Here is a 23,811-nt window from a genome sequence, read left to right as displayed (position 1 = left end):
TTAACAGATTATGTGCTTCGCATTAAATGAAAGTTCATGGTGTTGCAGGAGCCATGTATTTTCAAGTGGCAGGCTGCAAGCAATGCTTTCATTTACAGAAAGCACTTTTAACCACTCCCAGAGCGGCTTATGTAAGGCCAACGACGAAAAGATGAGGGAAGAAGAAAACAAGCAAACTTGGGCACTGATTTGTACATTTGCCCAAGAGAGGAAAATACCTTGCACAGAGAATAACCCTCTGCTGCCACAGGGAAGTGCGGCAAAGCCCTCTACTGCTTCGGGAAAGCATGGCGCACCCTTTGCCGCTGTGGGGAGGTATAGCAGGACCCTCTGCCGCAGCGGGGAGGCCCAGCAAGGCCCTCCGCTGCTGCAGATATATATAGAGATATCATGATTTTTAGCTGGTGACATATCGCGATGCTGAAAGCCAGATATCGCCCAGCCCTACTCACCACCATTTGTCCTACTGCACATGGCCATATGAGAATGCTGGTGCCTGGCTAACAGAAATCTAGCTAGAAGTTTTCTCACACGGTTGGAATGTGCTTGTGGGAGAGTGGCACCTTGATTGAACCAGCACACACATTCCACAAGGCCACTAGCCTTCTTGTGGTGGTATATTCAGAAGTGCAAATTAAAGCCCAATGTTTCGAAAGGAAGGCTGCAGTGATCCAAAACCTGTTCACTCTGGAGCAGAATATATCCACTGATACATGGAATGGGGCCTTATTTCAGTGACACAAACTTTGGCTGAAATCCTAAGCATGTTCCCCTGGAAGTCTCGCTGAAATAAACTGAAGTTACTTCCCAGTAATGAGGTTAAGGATTGTGATCTAAACGTCAAAGCATTTGCGACTCCAAGATAACACGCCTTTATCTATGAGGTTCATTGAAGCTATTTCTGCTAAATCTCTCAACATGCATCCCAATTAAGGTAAAAGTGTACCATTGTTTCTGATGCAGGAAGATTAAAATGCTGCCTGTTGCATTGTGTAACTACTCCCAATATAGCCTGGCCAGGCTATATTGGCACAACAGCACTTCAAAATCCAACTTCACTCCAGGATTCCTGCTATGAAGGGAAGCTATCTGAGATCTAGGCTGGATGTGCTCCTTACAAGCAGACAAAAAGTAACATTATCCCCCAACTCAGCCCTCCTTCACCATCAGGCATACAAACCATGCTCTAATACTACTGGTCTGTGTTGAATAAGTGGCAGATGACATCCAACACACAGCTGTCTCAGGCTAAAAATGAAAGGAGTGGCTGTTGAGCTTTCAATCAGTTGGGGACTACAGATTCCAGAAGTGTGGTGGCCCAGGGCCTCCAAAAAGTGTCATACTTCTTGGCAAGAAGTTATTAAAGCAGTGCTCACCAGAGTATGATCATATTGCCTTTCTGGTGAATTCATGAGAATACCACTTTTATTCTCACTTCAGACACTACAAGCTCCTACATGGAAAGAGTATAGGGAAAAGGATGGAACCTGTGTATCTGTAAACATTTTATTATGGTGTGATGACTTCATGAATCTTTTACCTGTTTATCTACCTTTTTTTTAAGTATCAGAAGGCTACAATCAGTCTGCAGACCGCAGTGCATTTGTATGCATTTTTCACAGATATTCTACTCTAGGAGAAAGTCATTCCTGTTTAGCGGAATTCAGAAGTGGTATGATGGCTAAGCAAAAAAGCAGCGAACACTACTTCCAACATACCTCAGCAGCTGAAACAAATGAATCTGTTGATCCAATGCTTAATGTATCCCGCAGGCTGAATTCTTCGGTATTATCCTTTACAGTGATATCGGTGTCTTTATCTTATAACGAGAGAGAAAAACCTTTCATTAAAACACCTTGTGGATTTTCATTATAGTGCCAGCTAATGTTGATGAGAGACAAAGGGTTGGATCCAGACTTCCCACCAAGTAGAGTTTCACAGGACACAACCGCTGGATGGGGAGAAGGAAATGAGGTTTTTCCCCACCAATTCCCACCCACCTCAGCTCTGCAGACTCCTGTGGACCCTGAAAATCTATAAGAGGCTTACAAAAATGAGCTAGGAAAAGAAAGTTAAATAGATGCATGGCAAAATTATGCCAACCTTATGGCACAGTTCAAACCACAGATAGTAGGTAGCGAATATTTCAATGCACAAATGTAATGTCTGGCATACAATAACTAGTTTATCCAAAGGCATAGTGACAAGTGCACTTCATTACAGAACGCTTTTTTCTCTACACACACACACACACACACACACACACACACACACTGTTTAGGGCAGCTTGAGAGAGGAGACACCAGCACAATGAAAGCTCCAGGAATGCACAGCTGTTTGATACACCTGCCGCCCAACTCATTTTCATGAAGCCCAGAGCATAACAGTCTGAAATACTGGCTCTCTTATATGTTTCAACGTACTTATTTAAGAAACCACAGTCCTTCTAGACTGCCTTGTCTTTAGGCATTGCTGGATTTCCTAAGTCAATCAAAGAGTGAAATTATTTACACTTCAGCAGGGAAGCAGCCACAGGCTTTAGCTTTAATGCACAAAGCCTGAAGCTACTGAAGAATAAAACCGCAACAGAAGATTGTATCAAACCTTAGATACAAGGGTGTTTCTCCCTACCCTGACTTACGACTTTTTCAGCCTAAGTACAGCGGTACCTTGGTTATCAAACTTAATCTGTTCCGGGAGTCTGTTTGACTCCCGAAATGGTTCGAAAACCAAGGCGCGGCTCCCGATTGGCTGCAGGAGCTTCCTGCACTCAACTGGAGGCCGCGGAAGCCACATTGTACATTCAGCTTCTGAAAAAACGTTCACAAATGTTCTCTAATTTACGATTTGATCAAGCTAATGCCCCCGTCCAATGATTACAGAGTTATCCCATTAGTGTCTTCTACTTCAGTTGATATATTCCAAAATACTGGAGGATAGAGAAACAAATATGCTCTCTTTTTAATGTTCCAAATTACCTATTACCTCCATCACCATGAATATACCTATTGGTTTACAAACCAATTTTGTAAGGCTAACCAACTGATCCTTTAAAATTTACCTCACAGATGTAGAAAACGAAGTTCCTCAGTTTACCCACTCACTTTAGTTCTAATTCAGTTGTACCTAAAGAGTATATTATGTTAATTTCTAATTGTTCACATTAATTGCCACAAAGATACACTCTCATGTCATAAAAATGGGTCTCTCTCTTAGTCACAAGGTCTCCTCAGCCCTTTATGCCCTCACAGTCCCCATCATTCAGCTGAAGAGATGCTATTTTAAACTTCCAATATGTTTACTTCAGATGAAGCTTGTGCGCACGGCGCGCATAATCCCTGCCACCATCCTTCCAAACAGCAGCACTGTCAATCACGTGAAAAAGTGGTGGACCGCCAAGAGAGCCCCAGTCCTTGCTCAAACACAACACCAAGTGCGCCCTTTGCACCATGCTTTTTGCCCTGTCACTCTCACAAACAGCTGGCTTTCGACAAGGCAGTCTAGGAACTCCCACAGTGGCTCTGGCTCCGTGCCCCCATTGGTTACAAAAAACTCTCGTTCCAAATTACAAGCTACTTTATTCTCAGCAGGCATTCCTGAAGAAAAAGGAAAGTAAGCTGATAGTGGAATAGAAAACATACCACACCTGTTGTCCTTACAAACGGGCATAAAAGCAACAAAACAGATCCAGACGAAGTATAAATATAATGTAAAATGCAATGTATTGAGAGAGATTTCTTGTTGTGTTTGTGTGTGTTAAAAAAAATCAATTATGCACCTTATTTCTCAAACACTGAGAGCTTCCTTTCAAACACATCTAATTTGGGGTCGTATATTTTATTGGGCTGATTGTTTTTCTCAACCATTACAATTCCCCCTTCCTTTTCCTTTCCCCTTTAAGACAGAGGTGGCTCCCATAAGCTGGAGAGAGCCTGGTTAGCCACCTCTGCTTCTACCATCATGGTTGGACAGTGTTCTCGAAGCTACCAGCATGAGTTTGACCAAACTGCAGGAGGCAGTGGAAGACAGGAGTGCCTGGTGTGCTCTGGTCCATGGGCTCACGAAGAGTCGGACACGACTAAACGACTAAACAACAACAACCATCATGCTTCAGGTAGGAGCATCCAGAAGCAAACAAAAAAACCAGGGCATTCTCAAGAAAGCATTTTCTTTAGGCGCCTGGACCGAAACATGCCAAAACCCTTCTCCCCAGGCCTTTGGCTAAGTAAACAATCTATGGCCTTTTAAACTGGGGGGAATTGTTTTTGTTTGTTATGATAGTATGCATTTTTTGTGTTTTTATATTGTAAACTGTCCGGTGATCATTGGATGAAGGCATTATAGCAACTGAATAAATATGAAACCTACAGAAACCACTCTGCTATCTGCACACTCTTCAAAAAATGCCATCTTCTTCAAAAAGTGCCCTTCAACAAAATGCTTCTGTCTCTCTTCTTGGCAGCCTCTATCACAATTAAAATGGCCAGCCATATCACGGTTCCCAGCCCACCTGTTCTCAATAGCCAGCTTCCTCTTTGGGCACAGCATCATTCTGGGCACTATGCCAGGCCATTCCCCAGCTTTTCCAGACTATGCTGAAAGCTCATGTCGCCCACTGCCTGCCACCTCCTGGATTGAAGAGAAGTGCTGGGGCTCTCTGAAAGGGCAGACTGGGAAAAATAAAAATCGGATTAGGAACCCACTATCTTTCTGTAGCCGTAACATGAGTCCTGTCGAAATCAGATGAAAGCTACATCAAGTCCCTTTCCCACTCTTGTCCCCCATAGATGCATAAATCCATTGTGATTAGTAGCCTTAGCTGCCAGCAATTTGTCCAATTCATGGACAAATTTGTCCAATGTACTTGTATATTTTTACCTATTCCCTCTGCTGCTTGACCTGTCACACATCCTATGGCAAGGATGAGGAACCTTTGGTCCTCCAGATGTTGACTGGTCTACAACTCCCAACACTGGCTGGGGTTGATGGGAACTGAAGTCCAACAACATCTGGAGGGCCATAGGTTTCCTATCACTGCACTATAGCAACCCTCAGAGAAACCATGCTATTTAATTGTTATAGCTGATTAAAAGCTGAAATTCATATAACATAGAAGGAAGAATTGATTACATACTTGGAGAGCTTTCTTATCATGCTATGTACATGTAAAAAGTCTCAGTAAGGATCAGTCACAGTAACTTAATCTTTGGAAAATAAAACTTAATCCACTTGCTGAAAACTAAGTAAGCGAAAACAAAGTGGAACAAAGTGTAATGATTAGCATTTTCTTTCTCCATGCTTCACAGAGTGTGAACAAAATCAGAGAAACATTTACTCATATTCTTCATCTTTTAGGAAAAGCAGGACAAGTTAATTCCAGTTGGTTATGTCATAGAAACACAGAAGTTCATAACAAAAAAAAAAAGGGAAAAGGGAAAAGGAATATTATATAACTTAATCTAATAACTAATTAACAGATCTGGGATGCAATCCAAGTGGTAAAACATGTGTCTAACATATGATAAATCCACACGTCTTTTGGGAGGGTTTATGTCTAACAGAAGGTTTCTAACCAGCTTTTTTGAACACAAGTTTGAAAAGCTGTTTGGGGAATTGGATATAACTTTTTCAAAAAAGAAAGAGTGGGAAGAGAAACATAACACAAAGCACTATTTCGTTGTATAATTGCTCACGCCAATTCTTCTAGATTTACAAAGGCTATTCTAACAGGAAATCCTTCTGAAAAACGCAGGTGCACATGCTGGTATGCTGATGTATTAATTGGTATATAGACATATCCACTACTCTGAGATGTCAACTAGCTATCAGTATGGAGAAACATGAGCTTGTCTCCTAAGAGGAGTTAAACTTACGCACACTTCCACTCCCCACAAAAGCCCCTGAAAAAGCCTCCCTGAAGTCTGATCCTTTTGAACAACATGGGATGGGGCACACGGTGTGTGGCTGCGGGTGGAATTGTACAAAATTAGTCTTAGATTTTGCGTTACTGAAGTCCTCCAGCAACCCATTGAGTCTCAAACCACATATCAGTGCCATGGTACTTTTGTACTGGTGAAAAGAACAAAGAAGGCAAAATTTAAACTAGGACTGCTGCAAAATCATGTCTTTTTATCAACTCAGTGAGGTACAAGGATGGGGATTCTGGGCTCTGCTCCCATCAGCCACCATGGCCAATGATGAGTTGGAGTCCAGTAGAACCTACAGGGCTGCTCATTCTCTGACCCTTCCTTTGAGAGATTTTTTTAAGAAGAGATTCCCTGGTTTGCAATCAGTCCCTTTTGTGACTTTCTAAACTTTGACCTTCTTTCCCTTCCCACTCATCCTTCAATACCTTACAACAACAGCAGGAAACCTCTTTTGGATCAAGCACCACCTTATCCCTTGGCCAACCCTTCAAGGACTACATACCAAAAGTGGAGATGGTCTCGTACACTCCCCCTTACCAGCAATAAGAGCCGAAAAGCAGCATTTGGATTTTTCAAACCTAACTCCCACAGCAGATGTGTGATCTTCTGAGGAGAATGTAATTGGGAAGGAAGAATAACTCTCACTTTCCCAGCTACAGTCTCCAGCAGGATTGCCTCAGTGCCAGTCTCAACAGGGAGGGAACACAGGGCAAGGGGAGGACAAGATTAATCCTTCCCTCCCCAGAAGTACCTTCCTCTCCAAAAATGAACCCCTGAACTGCAATTAGGCTTATATTCTTTTGTTATTATTAGAAACCATTTTAAAAGCCTAATTTCAGTGGGGAAAGGCGTTGGAATAAAGAGGGCAAACTGTGGGTCATACAGAGGCCCCAAGGTAAGCATGCACCCCACACTCCTTCCTACCTTAGCACAACCAGCTTTTTAAAACACACAGAACTAAAAATACAAAACAAAGTGTGACACAGCAATATGTGTTGTGTTAGAAAAGAAGTAGGCATGCGAATTAGGCTTGGAGTCGAAAGTTAGTTTAAAGTTGGCCATAGGTTAGCGACAGCAAAATAACGCGTTCCTATTTCTTTCCCAATGTGTCAGAACTTTGGAACTTAATGGAACGTTACTGTGCGATTAGCACTTAGATAAATATTTCACTTGTCATCACATTCAGGAAGGAAGTCAAGATCTAAAACAAACAAAAAAGCTTTCTTGCACTCATTTGTTTAGTTTAGCCTTATTAAGACCCATCATTACTGCTTCCTAGTTGCAACTGAATTTGGATCTTGCAACAGATAAGCACAAACAGATGCAGCTTTCTTATTGTTGTCACTTCCCCCCTTTTCATCTAACCTTGCCTGCACACTTTCCCTCTTCACTACTGGCTGCACTGTTCTGATGTCATGGAATGTTCATTAACGTTCCAGCAACAGAAGTTGGGAAGATGCCAGGGAGAGCTGCAAAATTAGTATAGCTGCTTAAGAGACACGTAGGAAACTTGGTTTGGCTTCAGGAAAACATCTCAATTGCAGCATATGTATCCTGCAAGAGAGCCCATATACAGGGTGATCAGGTCGCAAGCAGAAAGTTACATGTTATTTCTAAACCCAAATAGAAAATCATCTGAAGCTAAAACACTTAAGCAGGAAAAAAAAATAGTTGGGAGGCAGGAGAAGAAGTCCAGTACCTAGGACCATAACTTGATGTTATTTCAATGCAGGTTAGTTTTTCAATCACCCAGGTAGTTGTGTTTTAGTTCACTGTTTTGTTTTATTTATTTATTTATTTATTTATTTATTTATTGTGTTTTATTTATACACACAGAGCACACATATAAGTACACACACACACAAAATTGTGGTGTACAAGTTTAAGTAGATTAAAATTTTGAGTTAACATTTAAACTCTGCTTTCCTATTGAAATAAAGCAGTTTACAATGAAAAACAAAACTATGTAAACTCTAAAATTATATATTCAACATGACAATGAACAGAAGTAATGTGTTTCATCTCCTGTACTTCTTGCTATCTCCAGCAAAACAGAATTTCTGGAACATAATTCATATCTACGATATGTTGTCATTTTGACACTGCATTAAGAGAAATTTTTCAGTGATAAAATTTGCTATTTCCTGTACCAATATGGTGACCCATACCAACCCCCCCCCCGTAATTATGAACCATAGCAGCTAAAGCAGTTGTGCCTAATTCATTGTAGTGCCTTTGCAGCAATCGCTTGATTGAGCTAATGACAAAATGGTGACTTTCAGAGAAAAAGTTAATTTGACAGGAAAAGTTGGCTTTTTTAAAAATGAGAATTCCATGTAGTTTTGAATTTAATTTTCTGTAGCCTTCTTCCAATTTCTACGAAGGTCAGCATGCACAGGAAGTATAGGTTATTGTTAAGCCCCTAGTTCTCGGCGATTCTATGATGAGGAAGTGTCAATTTTCATGTCCCAACTCACATGCCTATCTTTAAGCGGTGACTAATGTCAATGACTGACGCATATGGCGTCAGAAAAACTGAGCACATGCTTTGAATTAGGAATCCAAATAAAACTCAAAGCATTAATATAGTTCTAACTGGTCTATGTTACAGTGATTAACAGCTGAAGAATGGCAAAGTTATCTTGCGATGCTAAGTCATTTGAAGTTAAGCTATAGAAAGAGACATAGTCAGTTTACATTCTAACTTATTTTTGTACCCTGGAAGCTACTCGAAAGGCTATCCCACATTGAAAATAAATATTCAGCAAATAGATACACAAGAGCAGTAGCACAGGAAGAAATCAGTAAAATTATCTCTTCTCCATAGTAATTTACAGAAGCCTCTGCTGGATCCAACCTTACAAGAGGGGACTTGTGAAAAATTTGCAATTGTTGTTATTTTTGGGGGCGCTGAAAGGGGTAGAGTGCCTCTTTGCTCTTGAACAGACCTTAACATAGGAAAGGAGGAATCCAAGTCCTTATCTCCCATTTGAAAAATCACAATAATAAATTGTATCCAAGAGATACCCAAACCTCTCTGCTTGTTCTTACCATGGTACTCCTGAAGCAAGGAGCATGATTAAGGTTCCCCTCCCCCCCCCATACATCCAGACTGCATTCAATTCTAAATGCTTTGGATCCAGAGAAGATCAAGCAAAAGTCTGGTCATCCAACAAGAGGGTGCACCAACCCTCTGCTACCTTTCGAATGGGGCTCAGAGACGGATGGCTGCCTTGCACAAACAAAAGTGCTTTTCCAGATCTCCATATTAAAACCATTTTGCTTCCTCTTGCAAGAGGAGACCTTTTGTTTTGGGCTCCAAAACACCAGATTACTCACCCCTCCGTCTCTCTGTTTTCTACCATTGTGAAAGGTGCATAAATACATACATACATACATTAATTACATAAATACACTTATAAATGGCACTTTCACCCAAACACATCCATCAGCGTAGGCAAGTACTTCTGACTGGAGGATCCATGACATACGAGGGCAAAGCAGCACTAGATGTGTGGGGGTGCCCTAAGCTGGGAGGGGATTTGTAGAAGGACCTGCCTCTCCCTGCTAGTGTTGTGCTTTTTTATTTTTTGACTTTTCACATCTAAAGACATCAGGAACCGCATTTTCTTTTTCTTTCTTTTTCAAGTAGCACTGAACTTCTATTTGTGAGGAGCTAATTAATGGAACTTGATCCACCACCAGTTCTGACAGAGAAATCACAGGGAGGGAGGATAGGAAGCCAACAGGTCCTTTTTCATTTCATCAACCAATACATGTGTAATACGCACACATTATATCACTTTTCAACTGGTTGGCCAGGACCAGCTACCACTCACAGTCTGATCTAAGGTGAGTTGCAACAACAGCACTACCATCATACGAATACACGGTAGAAAAAATACTAAGAAATGGGCTTCAAAATGGATGCTGGGGTTAAAGGTGATTCCTGGGTCTGAAAAGGATGAAGAGTACCAACAGTGCACATACCAGTATCTATAGCAGCCTCATTTTTAAGGACCAGAATAACTTTGTCCTGAAAATATGGCAGCTATTCCTTGTTTGTTGTTTTTAATTTTAAAAAAAGGCTCAATGGTTAGTTTGGGGGGGTGGGAGAGCTGTTGGATACAAACACACTTTCTCCTCTCTCTAACCCTCATTTTCTGGCCTACACCGTCTCTGCACAGCAGTCGATGTGCCTCCTCTAACAGAATCAACACCTCAACTATCTCTTCCCTCTTTCCTGTTCTAAGACTTATTTTGGCAGATTCCTCCTTCAGACGAGAATCTGAGGAAAACAGAAGGCCTTAAAATATTGTTTTACTTTACATCTCAGCTCAACCATAATATTACCTAGTCCTTCCTGCCAAGCTGTCCTCCCATTATTGTGTCTGAGGTTATGTTGCTTTTGGCACAGGTCAGCTACTGAAGCAGTCCCAGGAAACTATTGCTAATTCCCGACTCTCTTTCTTCAACTATTCAGCTAAATATTCTATGGTCACAAAGCGTGGAGTGGAACAAAGGTAGGTGTGGTCGAGGGTCTGTATGGTCCTTTATCCAACAACAAGAATTTTAATGAAGATTTGAATTCAGAGAGAGAAATGTATCTGGCTGACAGGTAACTCAAGCCACGGTTTTTACTTGGCACACAAAATTAGGTACAGAGAAAGCATCAATGACTGAGGGAAACGCAGTCTGTGGAGATAATCTGGAGATGATCAGGTGGGGATCAAAGTCTTGCCAGGTAGACAGCCCTGGAAATTACGATTTTCCTTCATTGAAAGCCTAATAAGACTTATACATTTTGCCACATTGAATCGACTATTGAATATTGTTTTTTATATAAAAGTGTTTATCTGCGCTGTAAAAAAAAAGTGAGAGGAAAAAATATTTTATATAAAACAAAACATTGTGGTATCCAGCCTACTGTGAATCTAAAAATAATTATTTTGGGGGGGGTGATTTTCTATTTCAAATCTCAGAAACACAGATTAAAAGAGCCAACTGCTTTAGGTTACAACATTAAGATGACAGAAACCACTCAGGGCAACAATAATATGCCATTATTAGTATTCTGTTTTGCCCTTGCATGTTGCTTCAGCATTCTGTACTGAAAGGCTCTTTTGATTGTTATTTAGCTCTCTTGATACAATTTCGTCATCTGTACACACCAGCAGTACTGTACTGTGAAACATATAAATTAATTTAACCCTTTGAAAACTATGGAAACTCAAGGAAGAAAAATTAAAAAGGAAATTGACATCCAACAGCTGCTATGCAGATATATATGCCAATGTATATCAGTGTGATTTCTAACCTCAGAGCTGACATTCAAGCCCCTTTCTGTGTTATGACTTACAGTAGCAGGTGTTGGGGGAAAAATGTGCCAGAAAACTAAAATTAACTAGCAAGTTCCCAGGAAGCATGCTTTGAACAGGATTTTAAAAAGCCATTGGAAGACTGACCCCTGGTGGCAACCATGATTCAAACTCACAAATCAATATTGGAATGAACACAAATGTCATGTTTCAGAGGGAAAACAGTTTCTATCTATAATTCAAACATGCAATCAATTACCCCATTGCCAAGTTATTCATTTACACCATCTTAAGAATTGCCAATAGCTTTGAAAATGGGTCGCAATCTTATCTACTGTACAAATTAGCAGTGGCAGCATGCGCCTCCAACTTTAAAGCCATGAAAATCTAGAGCTGGACAGTTGCCATTATCTTAAAATGCACACTTTCCAGGAACAAGTTGTGACCAATAAATCTACTTGGCAACAGAGACAGTGCTTTGCCTTACTTAGCTCCTGGGGATGCAGAATACATATGGCTGCTCGGCTTCCCAATAAACCTGATGTCATGAATTTAATGTACAATGCTTCCCCCTGCTGCTGATGCTGCTAAGTGATTTGGGGCAGGAAATTAGTGTTGATTTGTTTCAACACACTAGCATTTCTGAAAGTATAATACAGTGGTACCTCAGCTTACATACACTTCAGGTTACAGACTCCACTAACCCAGAAATATTACCTTTGCTTCAGGATGAGAACAAAAATCGTGCTCCGGTGGCGCGGCAGCAGCAGGAGGCCCCATTAGCTAAAGTGGTGCTTCAGGTTAAGAACAGTTTCAGGTTAAGAACAGACCTCCGGAATGAATTAAGAACTTAACCCGAGGTACCATTGTACGAATTTCTGCCTCACCCTTCAATCAATTTCTCATAGCGGCTTTCTATACTTATCAGTAGTTTTAAAACAAACAGTTTGTGATTATTATAGCACTTTAAAGTCCTTCATATATTTTCTCAATAATCTTTACAATAACCCTGGTAGGTAGGCTAATAACAACGCATATTTTGCAGAGGGGGGCTGAAGACTAAATATCTTACTTCAGGCCACCTAGCGAGTTAATAATTGAGCTGGGAGCCAGAAGTCTCTGACATGAATTTCTACTCAATATTGACCCAGAGTAGAATTCCAACATATAGTTAGCAGAGTAAAAACTTAAACACGTTGCAGGATTCCCAAAAAAATAGACCAGAGGCAATTACTATTTCATCCAGCAGAGCTTTACTGCTGCTGAAAGCAAATGAGCATAATGGTCACAAATCCAATACATTCAGGATTGGCACTGTCCATAAGAAATCGAGTTGCAGCAGACTTAAACTTACAATAACTTATAACAAGTCTAAACCTTAACACTAAGCATACTATGTACAGTGGTACCTCAGGTTAAGTACTTAATTCGTTCTGGAGGTCCGTTCTTAACCTGAAACTGTTCTTAACCTGAAGCACCACTTTAGCTAATGGGGCCTCCTGCTGCCGCTGCACCACCACCGTTCTCATCTGTTCTCATCCTAAAGCAAAGTTCTTAACCCGAGGTAATATTTCTGGGTTAGCGGAGTCTGTAACCTGAAGCATATGTAACCTGAAGCGTATGTAACCCGAGGTACCACTGTACAGAACACCACACCATAAGGAAAAGAGATAGAAAGAGAAAGTGAAACCCGGGCTCCTTCTGGCTTTACTTTTATAGTCAGCAGGACCTTGGCTGAAAGAGATCACAGAACCAGTTTAAGCCAGCTGTTCTCAGCTTCTCTGAAGGTATAACCCAAACATCATGAACCTTCTGCTTGCTTCTTTCACACAGAGAAGCTTCCAGAAGCCTTGTGAATTAAGCAGAATAGGAAAGATCTCTACACATCAGATCAATACTTTCTGCACTAATAAATGCAAACTGACAGTCTCACCTCACATTCATAGACACTTCAACTTTCATAATCACACATCCTTCAGTAAATCGGTTATTCTGAGATACAGCAGTATTTAATCTTCTTAAAATATATTTGGCGTCCCCCAATTCCAAAGTTTTCTGCATTATCTATGCAAATCACACAATGAAGCAATTTGTATTTCAAGTTTACAGCTGTTATCAAAGAAAACATACAAAGCTTCTAGGCATGATCCATGATCATCCTGGCATCCAAATACTAACTTTGATATTTTTAAGGTTCTAACTGAGATATGCCATAGCAGTAGAGCATCAGCTTTCATGAAGAAGGTCCTTAGTACACATAGGACTAGGAATGTACTCTGCCTGAGACCAGGGACTGAGGTGCTGCAAGTCTGTGCACACAGCAATGAGCTAGATGGACCAACTGTGTGACTCAATATAATGCAGTTTCATATGTTCTCAATAGCTCCACGCAACCTTGCTTTTTACAGAAACAACAGACTGGCACTAAGCAAGCTCAGTCTTCTAAAGTTGTGGAAGAAAGGGTTTATTTTGGTGTGATTTATTATAACAGACTACCAGCAAGTCTCTTCAGGCCACTGCAGTCAGTTGTACAGAAGTACCTAAAAAATTAAAGTTGAAAATGCCAGCACGGTACAAGTCTGACTTGTAAGCAAGTTCAAAGATGTTATCCTTTTACCTGTTTGCACATGCTGATGTGGCCGAGGGCTGGCAAACTACTTGACCAGACCTAGCTTATAATACATAGTTAGCAAAGTAGCCACGTTCTGCTTTGCTATGTATTCTTACACAATACATAAGAAGTATCCTCATCTCCCCGCAAATCTCTGCTTTCATGTCTCACTGATCATTACAATGCTTTTTAGCCAAATGCAAGACCACCCTTTACACCAGGGGCTTTGGGTCTAAATTCAGTCCAAATATGTAGATGTGCAGATTAACAAATCACTTTACAGGCTCCTTGTGCTACTACTATGAGCCAGCAGCTAAACCAGCTTTGTGGAACTGATCCTTTGTACAAGAGGAGCAACTCGAATCACAAGTAAATTCTCATTTCCCTATTTCTGCCTCTTCACCATGTCCCAATAAGTTTTCAAGACTAGCAGCCCTATATTATCAAGAAACATGCAAGTTTAAAGCCAAGACAAACTCACCAATATCATTGGCAAAGGAAGCAGGATCAGATGCCCCAAGAGAAGCCTCAAATTCTTCTTGAAGACGATAAGCTCTTTGGAGCAAGGATTCAAGCTTATGAATGAATTCAGCACTAATGATATCCTGCAAAACAGAAGTTGCAGAGGGCAAATACATTCTGTCACCAATATTTTATGCAGCTCATGGAGATTCTGATATGCATGAGGATCAACAAACACTTTTTTGGTTATTATTTATATCAAATATTTATACTGTGCCACATGCAAAAATCAGCAGGACCTGAAAACATTACCTAGAACAGCAACTAACCTATTAAGATTAGGAAAGTTGGACTCTAGGAGCATGCTTACTTCAAGAAGCTCACTTCAGAAAAACTAAAGGTGCAATCCTATGTACATATACTTCAGATACCCCACCCTGGAACTTCCACATAAACATGTTTGCAACTGGGTACAAAAAGAGAATTTAAAGTATGTGTGGAATTCATGCCTTTTAGCAGCAAAATGCTTAGGGTTTCCATCACTGTGAACCTATAAAGATTACTGTACAAATAACTGCCTTGTGAGGTTGGCCAGTTGTGCAAACTTTGTTCTTATCTGTGCCTCTACCCCACCTGTTTTCTCTAACCTTGGCCAGGGAGGAACATAGCTGTCAAGTGTCCCTTATTTGGCGGGACAGTCCCTTATCCCAGCGCCATGTCCCGCTGCTGTCCCTTATTGATGAGGCTTTGTTTGGCTGCTGGCTGGGCTTTCTGTCTTTGGCTCGGAAGGGCTCAGAAGTTGAACATACCTGTGCCTGGAAAATCCCTTATTTTGGCTGCTGATCCCTTATTTTCAAATCTGCAAGTTGACAGCTATGGGGAGGAAGTCCATGGAGAAAGAACTATAAGCTATGTCATCTGCCTCAGCAAGGTGGCTGCCAGTCTGCTGCTTCCCATCTTCGTGGGTCAGGAGTAAATTGCTTTTCTTGTGCTTCCACTTAGGCACAGGAGATAGTGGGCAAACACCTCTCCAAATCCCAGGCCCAATTAAAGTAGCAAAGTGAAAGGCAGATTGGTACTTCGAGAGAATAGGCAAACACTTTAAAAGTTAACTAACCAATGGAAGAGGGTCCAACCAATGTAGGCTCAGTGTGCAGCATTCTTAGATGGCCAAAGTAGGGGATAAAAGAATATAGGAATCATCTTCTAATGTTATCCTATTAAGCCCATGCCAGTTCATCCTAGCCAGGATTTGCAATGAGATAATTTTGAGATAGCTTTGTGTAAGTTTTGATTTTAATAGTACCGTATTGGCTGAATATAAGCCTCACTTTTTTCCCAAATACCGACCGTGAAAAGTTAAAGTGCAGCTTAAATTTGTGACCTTACAAAAATGGGCTTTTACGATATCGCTGCTGAAACAGACATACGGTAAAATGGAACGGGTGTGAGTGCCTGCAGAATTTTAAGGGAGCGGCTTATATTCGGGTGCAGCTTATATTCGGGCCAATGCAGTACTATGATATATTGAAAACTTTTGAAGGAAGAAAGACACTGAAGAAGAAATAGGTCACTGGGGAAGCAGTTGCTCATATTGCAGGCATTCAAGAGGCTCACAGAGTTCCTCAGCATCATAAGAGTTGGAAGGGTCCCTGAGGATCATCTAGTCCAACCCCCTGCAATGCAGGAATATGCAGCTGTCCTTTACAGGGATCGAACCTGCAATCTTGGTGTTATCCAGGTTCTCTTGAATAATTTTAGCTTCTTTGCTAGAAGCTGGAGTATACTTTGGAATTTTAACCAGAAACAGGGGAAACAAATTATCTGAAGGAACAGCAACTCATTTACTTACTTCTACACTTTCTTCTGCAATAGCATCACCTGCTCCAAGTTTGACGGCGCTACAGTTGGCTTCATCTTCCGCTTGCCTGTTACGAAACGTCAGTGCCTGCTCCCATCGGCGAAGAGCTTCTTCAAATAGTTCCATTCCTGAAACAAATGTTTACTAATGTAACAGCCCTGTATCAGATTTTCAGTTTGCCTTCCCTTGTACCAGGTGGCATGGCTCAACACTTGAACCCTTCGTAGAAAGGTGACTGCCAAATAAATCAGTCCAATGTACTGGCACTCTAGCTGAGCAAGCCATGTACTTCACTGACTGATCAGGAGGAACGCTGCATTGTGAGAGGGGAATGGATTAGACCAGAGGTCAGAAAACCTTTTCAGCAGGGGGCCGGTCCACTGTCCCTCAGACCTTGTGGGGATGCCGGACTATATTTTGAAGGGGGGGAAATGAACGAATTCCTATGCCCCACAAATAACCCAGAGATGCATTTTAAATAAAAGGACACATTCTACTCATGTAAAAACATGCTAATTCCTGGACCATCCGCGGGCTGGATTTAGAAGGCGGCTGGGCCGGATTCGGCCCCCATGGATTAGACAGCTTTTGAGTCCTTCCAATTCAATTGTTCCAAGCGAAGCCACACGTTCTTTTAATATTCAATAAGCAAACATATTGTGAATACACGTAGCAACACTGTAGATGAGGAAGGTTTCATATTTCTATTAGTTTCTAAAATTTTTGTTGTCTACAGAGACTACACACCACATGCTCTTTCTGTTCCTGAAGCCTGCATGTGGCAGGCTTTGTGTTCATGCATTATTATTATTATTATTATTATTACTCCCTGCCCATCTGGCTGGGTTGCCCCAGCTACTCTGCTGCAGAACAGACAGATATGTTATATGGCCTATAGAGGACTTAAGGCAACAAATATCTTTAACAGTTGTTAAATACAAGTGTCATCATGCCCTTGAAAGAAAGTAACACTATTTTTGTAATAGCAAACAATCCTGAACTTAGAAACTTTTAAAAAAAGCAGCAATAAATGCTGCATCTAAGGAATCTGCTCACTTACCCATCAAGTATAAGTTTTCTGGAGTAGTTACTGGAACATTGACCAGCTTTATATCATCTTCATCTGCTTTGTCCCAGGAACTAGAATTGACACAAGCACAGCTAGGACAGGATGCGGCACTTTGGACCTAATTTAAAGAAGATGGACAGGTGTCAGATTTGGGATGCTTAGCTCACATGGCTTTCTAGAAGGGCAGTCTTTCAGTTTGGGGATCATTTTAAAAAAATATCCACTAGATGTCCCCATAGTTTTGTGGGCAATTTGTGTGACAATAGCATAGAGGTGCCCCTAGGTAAGAAGCGAGCTAGACAAATAAGCCCAAGGGTTTTCAGGCTAGGTGCCTTTAAGCTTCATTTTGTACAGGAGGAAAAGCAAGGTGAGAGTCAGCATAAAAATGGCACACATTCTAGAGGAGCACTGATCCAGGAAGAGTGCCTCTTTCCTGCCCCTATGCAAGTCAATGGGGGGAATCACTATTCAACAGCTTATCAGCAAACTACATGAAAATAATAAGATATGCTTACCGAGGCCAAACTCTGCACTGAACCAGAATATTTACTGAAGAGGCCTCCATTTGCATTGATATAGGATTGAGAACCTTTTTCTTTGGCTGAACTCAATGAAAGTGTTAGATTTTGTCTGCTGCTGGAACAACTGGAACCTGAAGAGGAAGATAATATAATCAAAGCGACAGACCCATGCAGACTTACCTGGGAGTAACCCCCATTGAAGCAAGTGTCACTTGCATGACCGCAAAGGGTTTTCATTAAACAACAACTAACCAATTTTGTTGTATTCGAGCAATAACTTTTTAAGATGGGATAACTCTTTCTTTTCCAGTAACTCTTAAAATTATCATTTTGAAAGTAATGTAACATTCTAGAATGCTATTAATGCTGTACAATGATTGTATAAGCTGTGAATCACTAAGCTCTCATCTACTGCTTTCCATAAGGAAGGATAAGCACGTGCACTTTGTAATCAGCAAGGCTTGAGGATGGGAAAACAAAAAGGAAGGCTGCAGGCAGGTTTATGCTGGACCTGCTGCTGGGGGAAAAGGTGCTACACGTGTCCATCTCCTTGCAGACCAATCAGGGCTATGCTAAGCCTCCCAACTGTTTATTGTGGTTTAAAAAAATTATCTCTAAGCGATAAAGAGGCAGTTTAGGGATTTGTTAAGGAAAGAGTTGTGGTGCACACACACTGTTGCATGCATATAGTACATGTTTCAGTGGGAAACCAAGCTGAGGAACTTAAAAAACCAAAAACCTCTACCCCAGTCCCAAAATGCTTGCTTGGCAATAAGCCCCAATTTTTCCAACTTATTTCCATGTACTTCTAAAGCTGGCCACTGCAAGTCTACATAGGCGTGCTCAGAAGTAAGCCCCACTGTGTTCAATGAGGCTTCCTTCCAGGTGTGTACAGAATCTTGGCTTTCCTTAGACATCGTGTCACCTACCTTTCTCTGATGCAGGTGTTTTTATATAGTCTAACACGACGTGGCCTGGCTCCCATGGAGATACATTCCTGGTTTTCTTCCCACGCTTTCTTTTGAAGTGATGGGCAAGAAAAAGCACAGACACTGCACCCACTGCTGTTATTACAAATAACTTCTTGAGACCTGGGGAAACCTTAACCTTAAAACACATATTTTAAAAAGTAAGTTATATCCTATGTTCTACAGAAGGAGAAAAAAAAATTCAGTTTTGATGCAATAGGTTTAAGTTAACATTTGAAATCTGAACACTACACCAATCAAAGAAACTCTGTGCAATTTATTGTGTATAAATCTTAAATAATTTCTGTAAAATATAACAACAACAACACACAATAGGCTAAAATTCTATACTTTTATGTTAACTTTGAGAAAGTGTGCGTTTGCATTTATTTTGACAGTTATATTGGATGCTGTATTTCTACATTTTGACCACAGACCTTTGGATTCCCACTGGCAAATCCAAAGGCCTAGAGAAAACTTGCCCACAAGTTAAAGTGAATGTCTTCTTTTGCTCCCAAAGACCAACACAGATTATTTTCAGGAATTTGAGCGGTAAGCTGATAATTACTGGAAGCAGAACTGGATGTGCCCAACATTAGCTACTTTTAGAACAAGGCATGCTCATTACAGCATTTGTTTAACTGCATTAGTCCTACTCTATAATTAATCATATTCTGTGTTTTGCTATGTAACCATTTAGAGACATTTCTAAAGGTTTCCACTTGTAGATGCACTTGGCATAATATGTAGCCTGGAACAAACTAAGAATCAGTACACTGTGATGAACTTTATGAACAAATGTATTAGCATACACTATTTATTTCACATTATTTATCACATTATTTATTTGCACCAGACATAACACTACAGCCACTGCCGAATGTACACATGCCTCATGATTTAAAAGAAAATAGCAGAATCTGATGTGATTTCTACTCTCCACTGATTTTTTGTCTTTTTCAATTGATCTAAGGATACAGGAGTAGTTGTGGCGCCTTCTCCCAACCAACAGGTGCTCAGGGAAAACGGGTACCTGGGGTGTGGTCACCAGAGGACTGGGCATGGTTTCTATTAGTTCAGCAGCAGGCAATCTGCTATACTTCTGCAGATCCTCAACACAAGCAAAGTGTGCTGCTCAAGGCAGTGAATTTCCAACCCTTTCAGTAGTTTTCCTGTGTGCAACACAGACATTCTCACAAAGCATTCTGTGGCTACATGTGGTTTGCCTGTTACCGGACAAATGTCACTATGCTTGCATTATACACAAGTTCTATCTGCACAAGGAGGGCACAAGGAGAAGGGGACGACAGAGGACGAGATGGTTGGACAGTGTTCTCGAAGCTACGAACATGAGTTTGACCAAACTGCGGGAGGCAGTGGAAGACAGGAGTGCCTGGCGTGCTCTGGTCCATGGGGTCACGAAGAGTCGGACACGACTGAACAACAACAATCTGCACAAAATGACCCTCTGGGTCACACTCCTAATATGTGTTTCTCAATATACAAACTTTCAGGCTCTCTGTTCATATTGTATAGAGATACATTATACATTCAGGTTTTTTCCTAGTTGATGGAACTAGTAGAGGTTTTTTTGTCATTGAGACAAATGATACAGCAGTCTTTCCTCTTCTGGAGTGGAGCACATTGACATTAAGGTAACAAAACTCAGTCCAACACTGTCTATTTCTGTTCTGTTGCTTTTCTCCACTCCACCTCCTCTTATAGTGCAGCAGCGTTTCTGGCAGTCGGGGCTCCACCCTACCCTGCTTTAGAAACAGATGTTGTATGTCCTATCCACCACCACCCACAGTAAAAGCCTGCTCTAGATTATTTCTGTCTTCCTGATTCTGCAGATCATGCTAAATATTGGAAGTATCAACACTCTGTAAATGCTTATCTCGTAAATTGGGACAAAACTGACAGCAACATGATTAAATTTGTAGAAATCTTAAAAAACAAAATACTGTCTGAAGCCTTCTGTGACTTGCATTAGCAAGAAAACATACACATAGGGTGTGGTTATTTGCAAGATATTCTTAAGAGGTAGTCCCTATTTTATAATTATTAAAACTGCCAACAAAGGGTGGTATCTGACTAAACTGTACTACAAGAGACCTGCTGAAATAAAGCAATTAAAATTAGTTGCTGCTAACTTCTCTCCTATGATTTCAACAGGTCTGCTCTGTATATGACTTAGCTATATACTACCCATATTACTCTTAAGGGTTTTTTGCTTATTCATATCAGTGAGCTCAATAAAAAACTTTACACTGAAAGGCAGAAAATAATTAGAAACTGGCTAGACAATACATCAAATAATGCACTTTGATGCAAAACAGAAAAAACAAGATAGGCAGTACTGGTTGTAATCACTCTACAATTGAGATGTATGGCACTGCAAAGGCTTCACTGCAGCCTCTGCAGTCCAGTACATGTAACAGAATGAAATCTACTGGAATCCACAGCAATATTTTTTTTAATGCTACGTTCAACAATAATTTTATATAAACCATCTTAACCAAATACGTATTACATAAAAGCACATTATATAAAACACTGTTAGATGTTAGCTTCAAAAAGCACTACAAACTAAAATAAAGAAATGCAAGGGTTACCTGGGTTAGGGAAGAATACCAGGAAAGAGGAAGATCAAATACTCTTAAAGCTGCTGTCTTCAAAGATAAACGTGTCTCACTAGCAGCGTCTTCTGACATGGCTCCTTCTTTCCCACAGCATCATTGAGTGACACTAAGTCAAAACCATATTACTTGCAGACGATGCTGGATATAGGCTGCCAATGAGAGACAGATATTGGACTATAGACCTCACGCTTTGTGAAGTTAACTCAGTGGCTTCAAACTTCCTTCCTTCCATCCAGAGTTCCAATGGTACAAATAGCAAAGATAGTTTGAAGTGGAACAGTGAATGTCGTGGATAAAGTAAAAGGTACACACCCTTCCATTTTCCTGTAAATATTAACAGCAATATCCTAACTGTCTACACAAAAGTAAGCCCCATCAAAGTCAGTGGGCCTTACTCCCAAGTAAGTGAGACAAGGTTTGCAGCCCAATACTGCAATTCTATACACACTTATCTAAAAGTAAAGTCTATTAAAAACTCAATAAGACTTACCTCGGGCAGATGTGAACAAGATTTCAGTGCTAATGAACAGCTCTGAGTACTGAGAAAGCTATGGAGTTTTCCAGTGTGTTATTCTTTTTTTATTTTTTTATCTTTGAAAGCATACAGAGCACAACACAGAAAAACAGAAAGATTACTCCTAAGATTTATAACTGCCATTTGGCTGACCTGTGAGTTAATTGAGATCTTTGGAGCACTTAAAAAAAGAAAACTGTGCAAAAGATTTGAAAAGCCTGCAAAGCAGCTTATCTCCACACAAAGGTTTTTAACAAGCTTCCACATACACACACAAAATACAAAGATGAATAACACTAAATGTTTCTAGGCAGAAAAACAAAAGTGGGGAAATGTTTTAAAGTGGAAGGTAACATCCAACCGCATATTAATAATAATAATAATAATAATAATAATAATAATATTCTTTGAATGGATGACAGTGGAATTTCCCATAACTCTTATCTGACCGGGGGGGGGGGTGCTATTTATGGTACTGAGCCAAGACATATTTCAGTCTGTTACTTTGGATTTTCTAATTATTGTTATTTTAACATGTATCACTATTAAGAGGGGGAAGGGACATAGTTCTTAACATTACAATAAGTATTTAAAACCCAATTGAATATTTTTTCCACATCCAGCTTGCATAACAGCAAGGGCAGGGGGAAAGCAGATGACATGACAATGTTTGTAGAGAACAGGAGAGGTAATATATTGCAGTTAACTCACAGAATGGCTTCTAAAGAATCCTGCGACTGAGCTATCCTGTTATAATGTCCTACTCTGTCATGTTATCCAAAACATTCCCAGGCCTAATTGGGTATCCCTTAACCCCACAATACCATACCACCCATGGCTGCCTCTTATTGCACCCTGATTCATTACTACTGTATATTATATATAAGCTCTTTGCTACAAGATCACAAGACCAACCCGTATTTTTGGCCCAGGTTTTTCCTTGAGCACCAGCAAGGGTGGGGCTCGGCCAAGAGGTCCCTCCCCACCTGCTAGGATGGGGTTGGAAGCAGCTCTTCTCACCCTGGAGGACCAAACAAACCGCCTCCACGGAACAGTAACGAAAAAGGAACCGAAACCAGACCTGGCGGCTTCTCGGGGCTGCACCGCAGACACCAAGCCCGAAGCGACCCGGTTCCTCCTTTGCACCAGCTGCGATTCCTGCTGCCCAAAAGTGGGGCGGGGGTGGGGTTGAGAGAGATCATTGAGAGGAAATTGTAGAGTAATATGTGCCTCCTCTTGCTTCCGGATCAATTTTTTGGGGGGCCGGGATGGTTTCCTCTACATTAGGGTGCTAAGAGCCAATTGAGTTGAGTAAGGCAGGGAGGGGAGAATCTTAGCAGGTTTATTTTCGCCGCGTGCTTTGCGGAAGCTGCTGGCGCATTCTGCTTCCATTCATTTGCAAACAGGGCGTGCTGCCATCACTCTAAGGCTATGATCTCATGCAACTTTAGTTGGGGCATAAACCCCATTGAACGCTGCAAGGTTTAAGCTCCGGTATACATAAGGCCTGTGTGAGCGACATAGCCAACTGCAGGTAAGGCAGGGATATAGAATTTCTAGCTTTTTAAGGACCGATTTAACAACTTTCCATTAACGAAATGCATCTGGTAGGTGACCATTATGAGCACCTTTATAAAAGTGTTACTGTGAGAATCTATTAACCTCCGATCCACCCATCTGAAATTGGAGATGACGATACGGAGGTTACAAGTGTTCTTTCCAACCCGCAGTATTAATAAGACTGGACCACATGGCAGGCCCGTCATAAGCCACACTCCCAAGCTGCAACAGTTTAAAAACAATTCTATTATTTTTACACATGAAAGTTTACTGGGTGGCAAGAGACTTGCTACTGTCAAAATACTGCAATTATAAATTTCTAGATTTCTCCATTATCTCCTAGAAGCAGTTGGCATTT

General features: G+C 40.9%; 1 protein-coding gene across 4 annotated transcripts in view; it reads right to left on the bottom strand.

Annotated features, from left to right (window-relative positions):
• MIGA1 (mitoguardin 1) overlaps positions 1-23,811 on the bottom strand; it is a 36,193-nt gene that overhangs the window by 11,026 nt on the left and 1,356 nt on the right. Inside the window, exons 1-8 of one of the 4 annotated variants that reach the window (XM_081008995.1) lie at positions 22,975-23,094; positions 21,353-21,528; positions 18,699-18,876; positions 17,764-17,900; positions 17,240-17,366; positions 16,171-16,307; positions 14,338-14,461; positions 1,719-1,819 (exon numbers count right to left, since the gene is read on the bottom strand). In XM_081008995.1, coding sequence (XP_080865121.1) covers positions 1,719-1,819; positions 14,338-14,461; positions 16,171-16,307; positions 17,240-17,366; positions 17,764-17,900; positions 18,699-18,876; positions 21,353-21,451 — 903 coding nt within the window. In that variant the 5' untranslated portion in view covers positions 21,452-21,528; positions 22,975-23,094. Of the gene's footprint in view, positions 1-1,718; positions 1,820-14,337; positions 14,462-16,170; positions 16,308-17,239; positions 17,367-17,763; positions 17,901-18,698; positions 18,877-21,352; positions 21,529-21,869; positions 22,287-22,879; positions 22,900-22,974; positions 23,095-23,811 lie in introns of those variants that run through there. The other 3 variants (XM_081008998.1, XM_081008996.1, XM_081008997.1) reach the window with 3 other exon arrangements.

Source organism: Podarcis pityusensis (assembly GCF_964106645.2).
Source record: "Podarcis pityusensis genome assembly, chromosome: 6".
NCBI lineage: Eukaryota > Metazoa > Chordata > Lepidosauria > Squamata > Lacertidae > Podarcis > Podarcis pityusensis.
The sequence above is the reverse complement of the archived record's forward strand: the minus strand, read 5'-3'. Positions and strand labels throughout refer to the sequence as shown.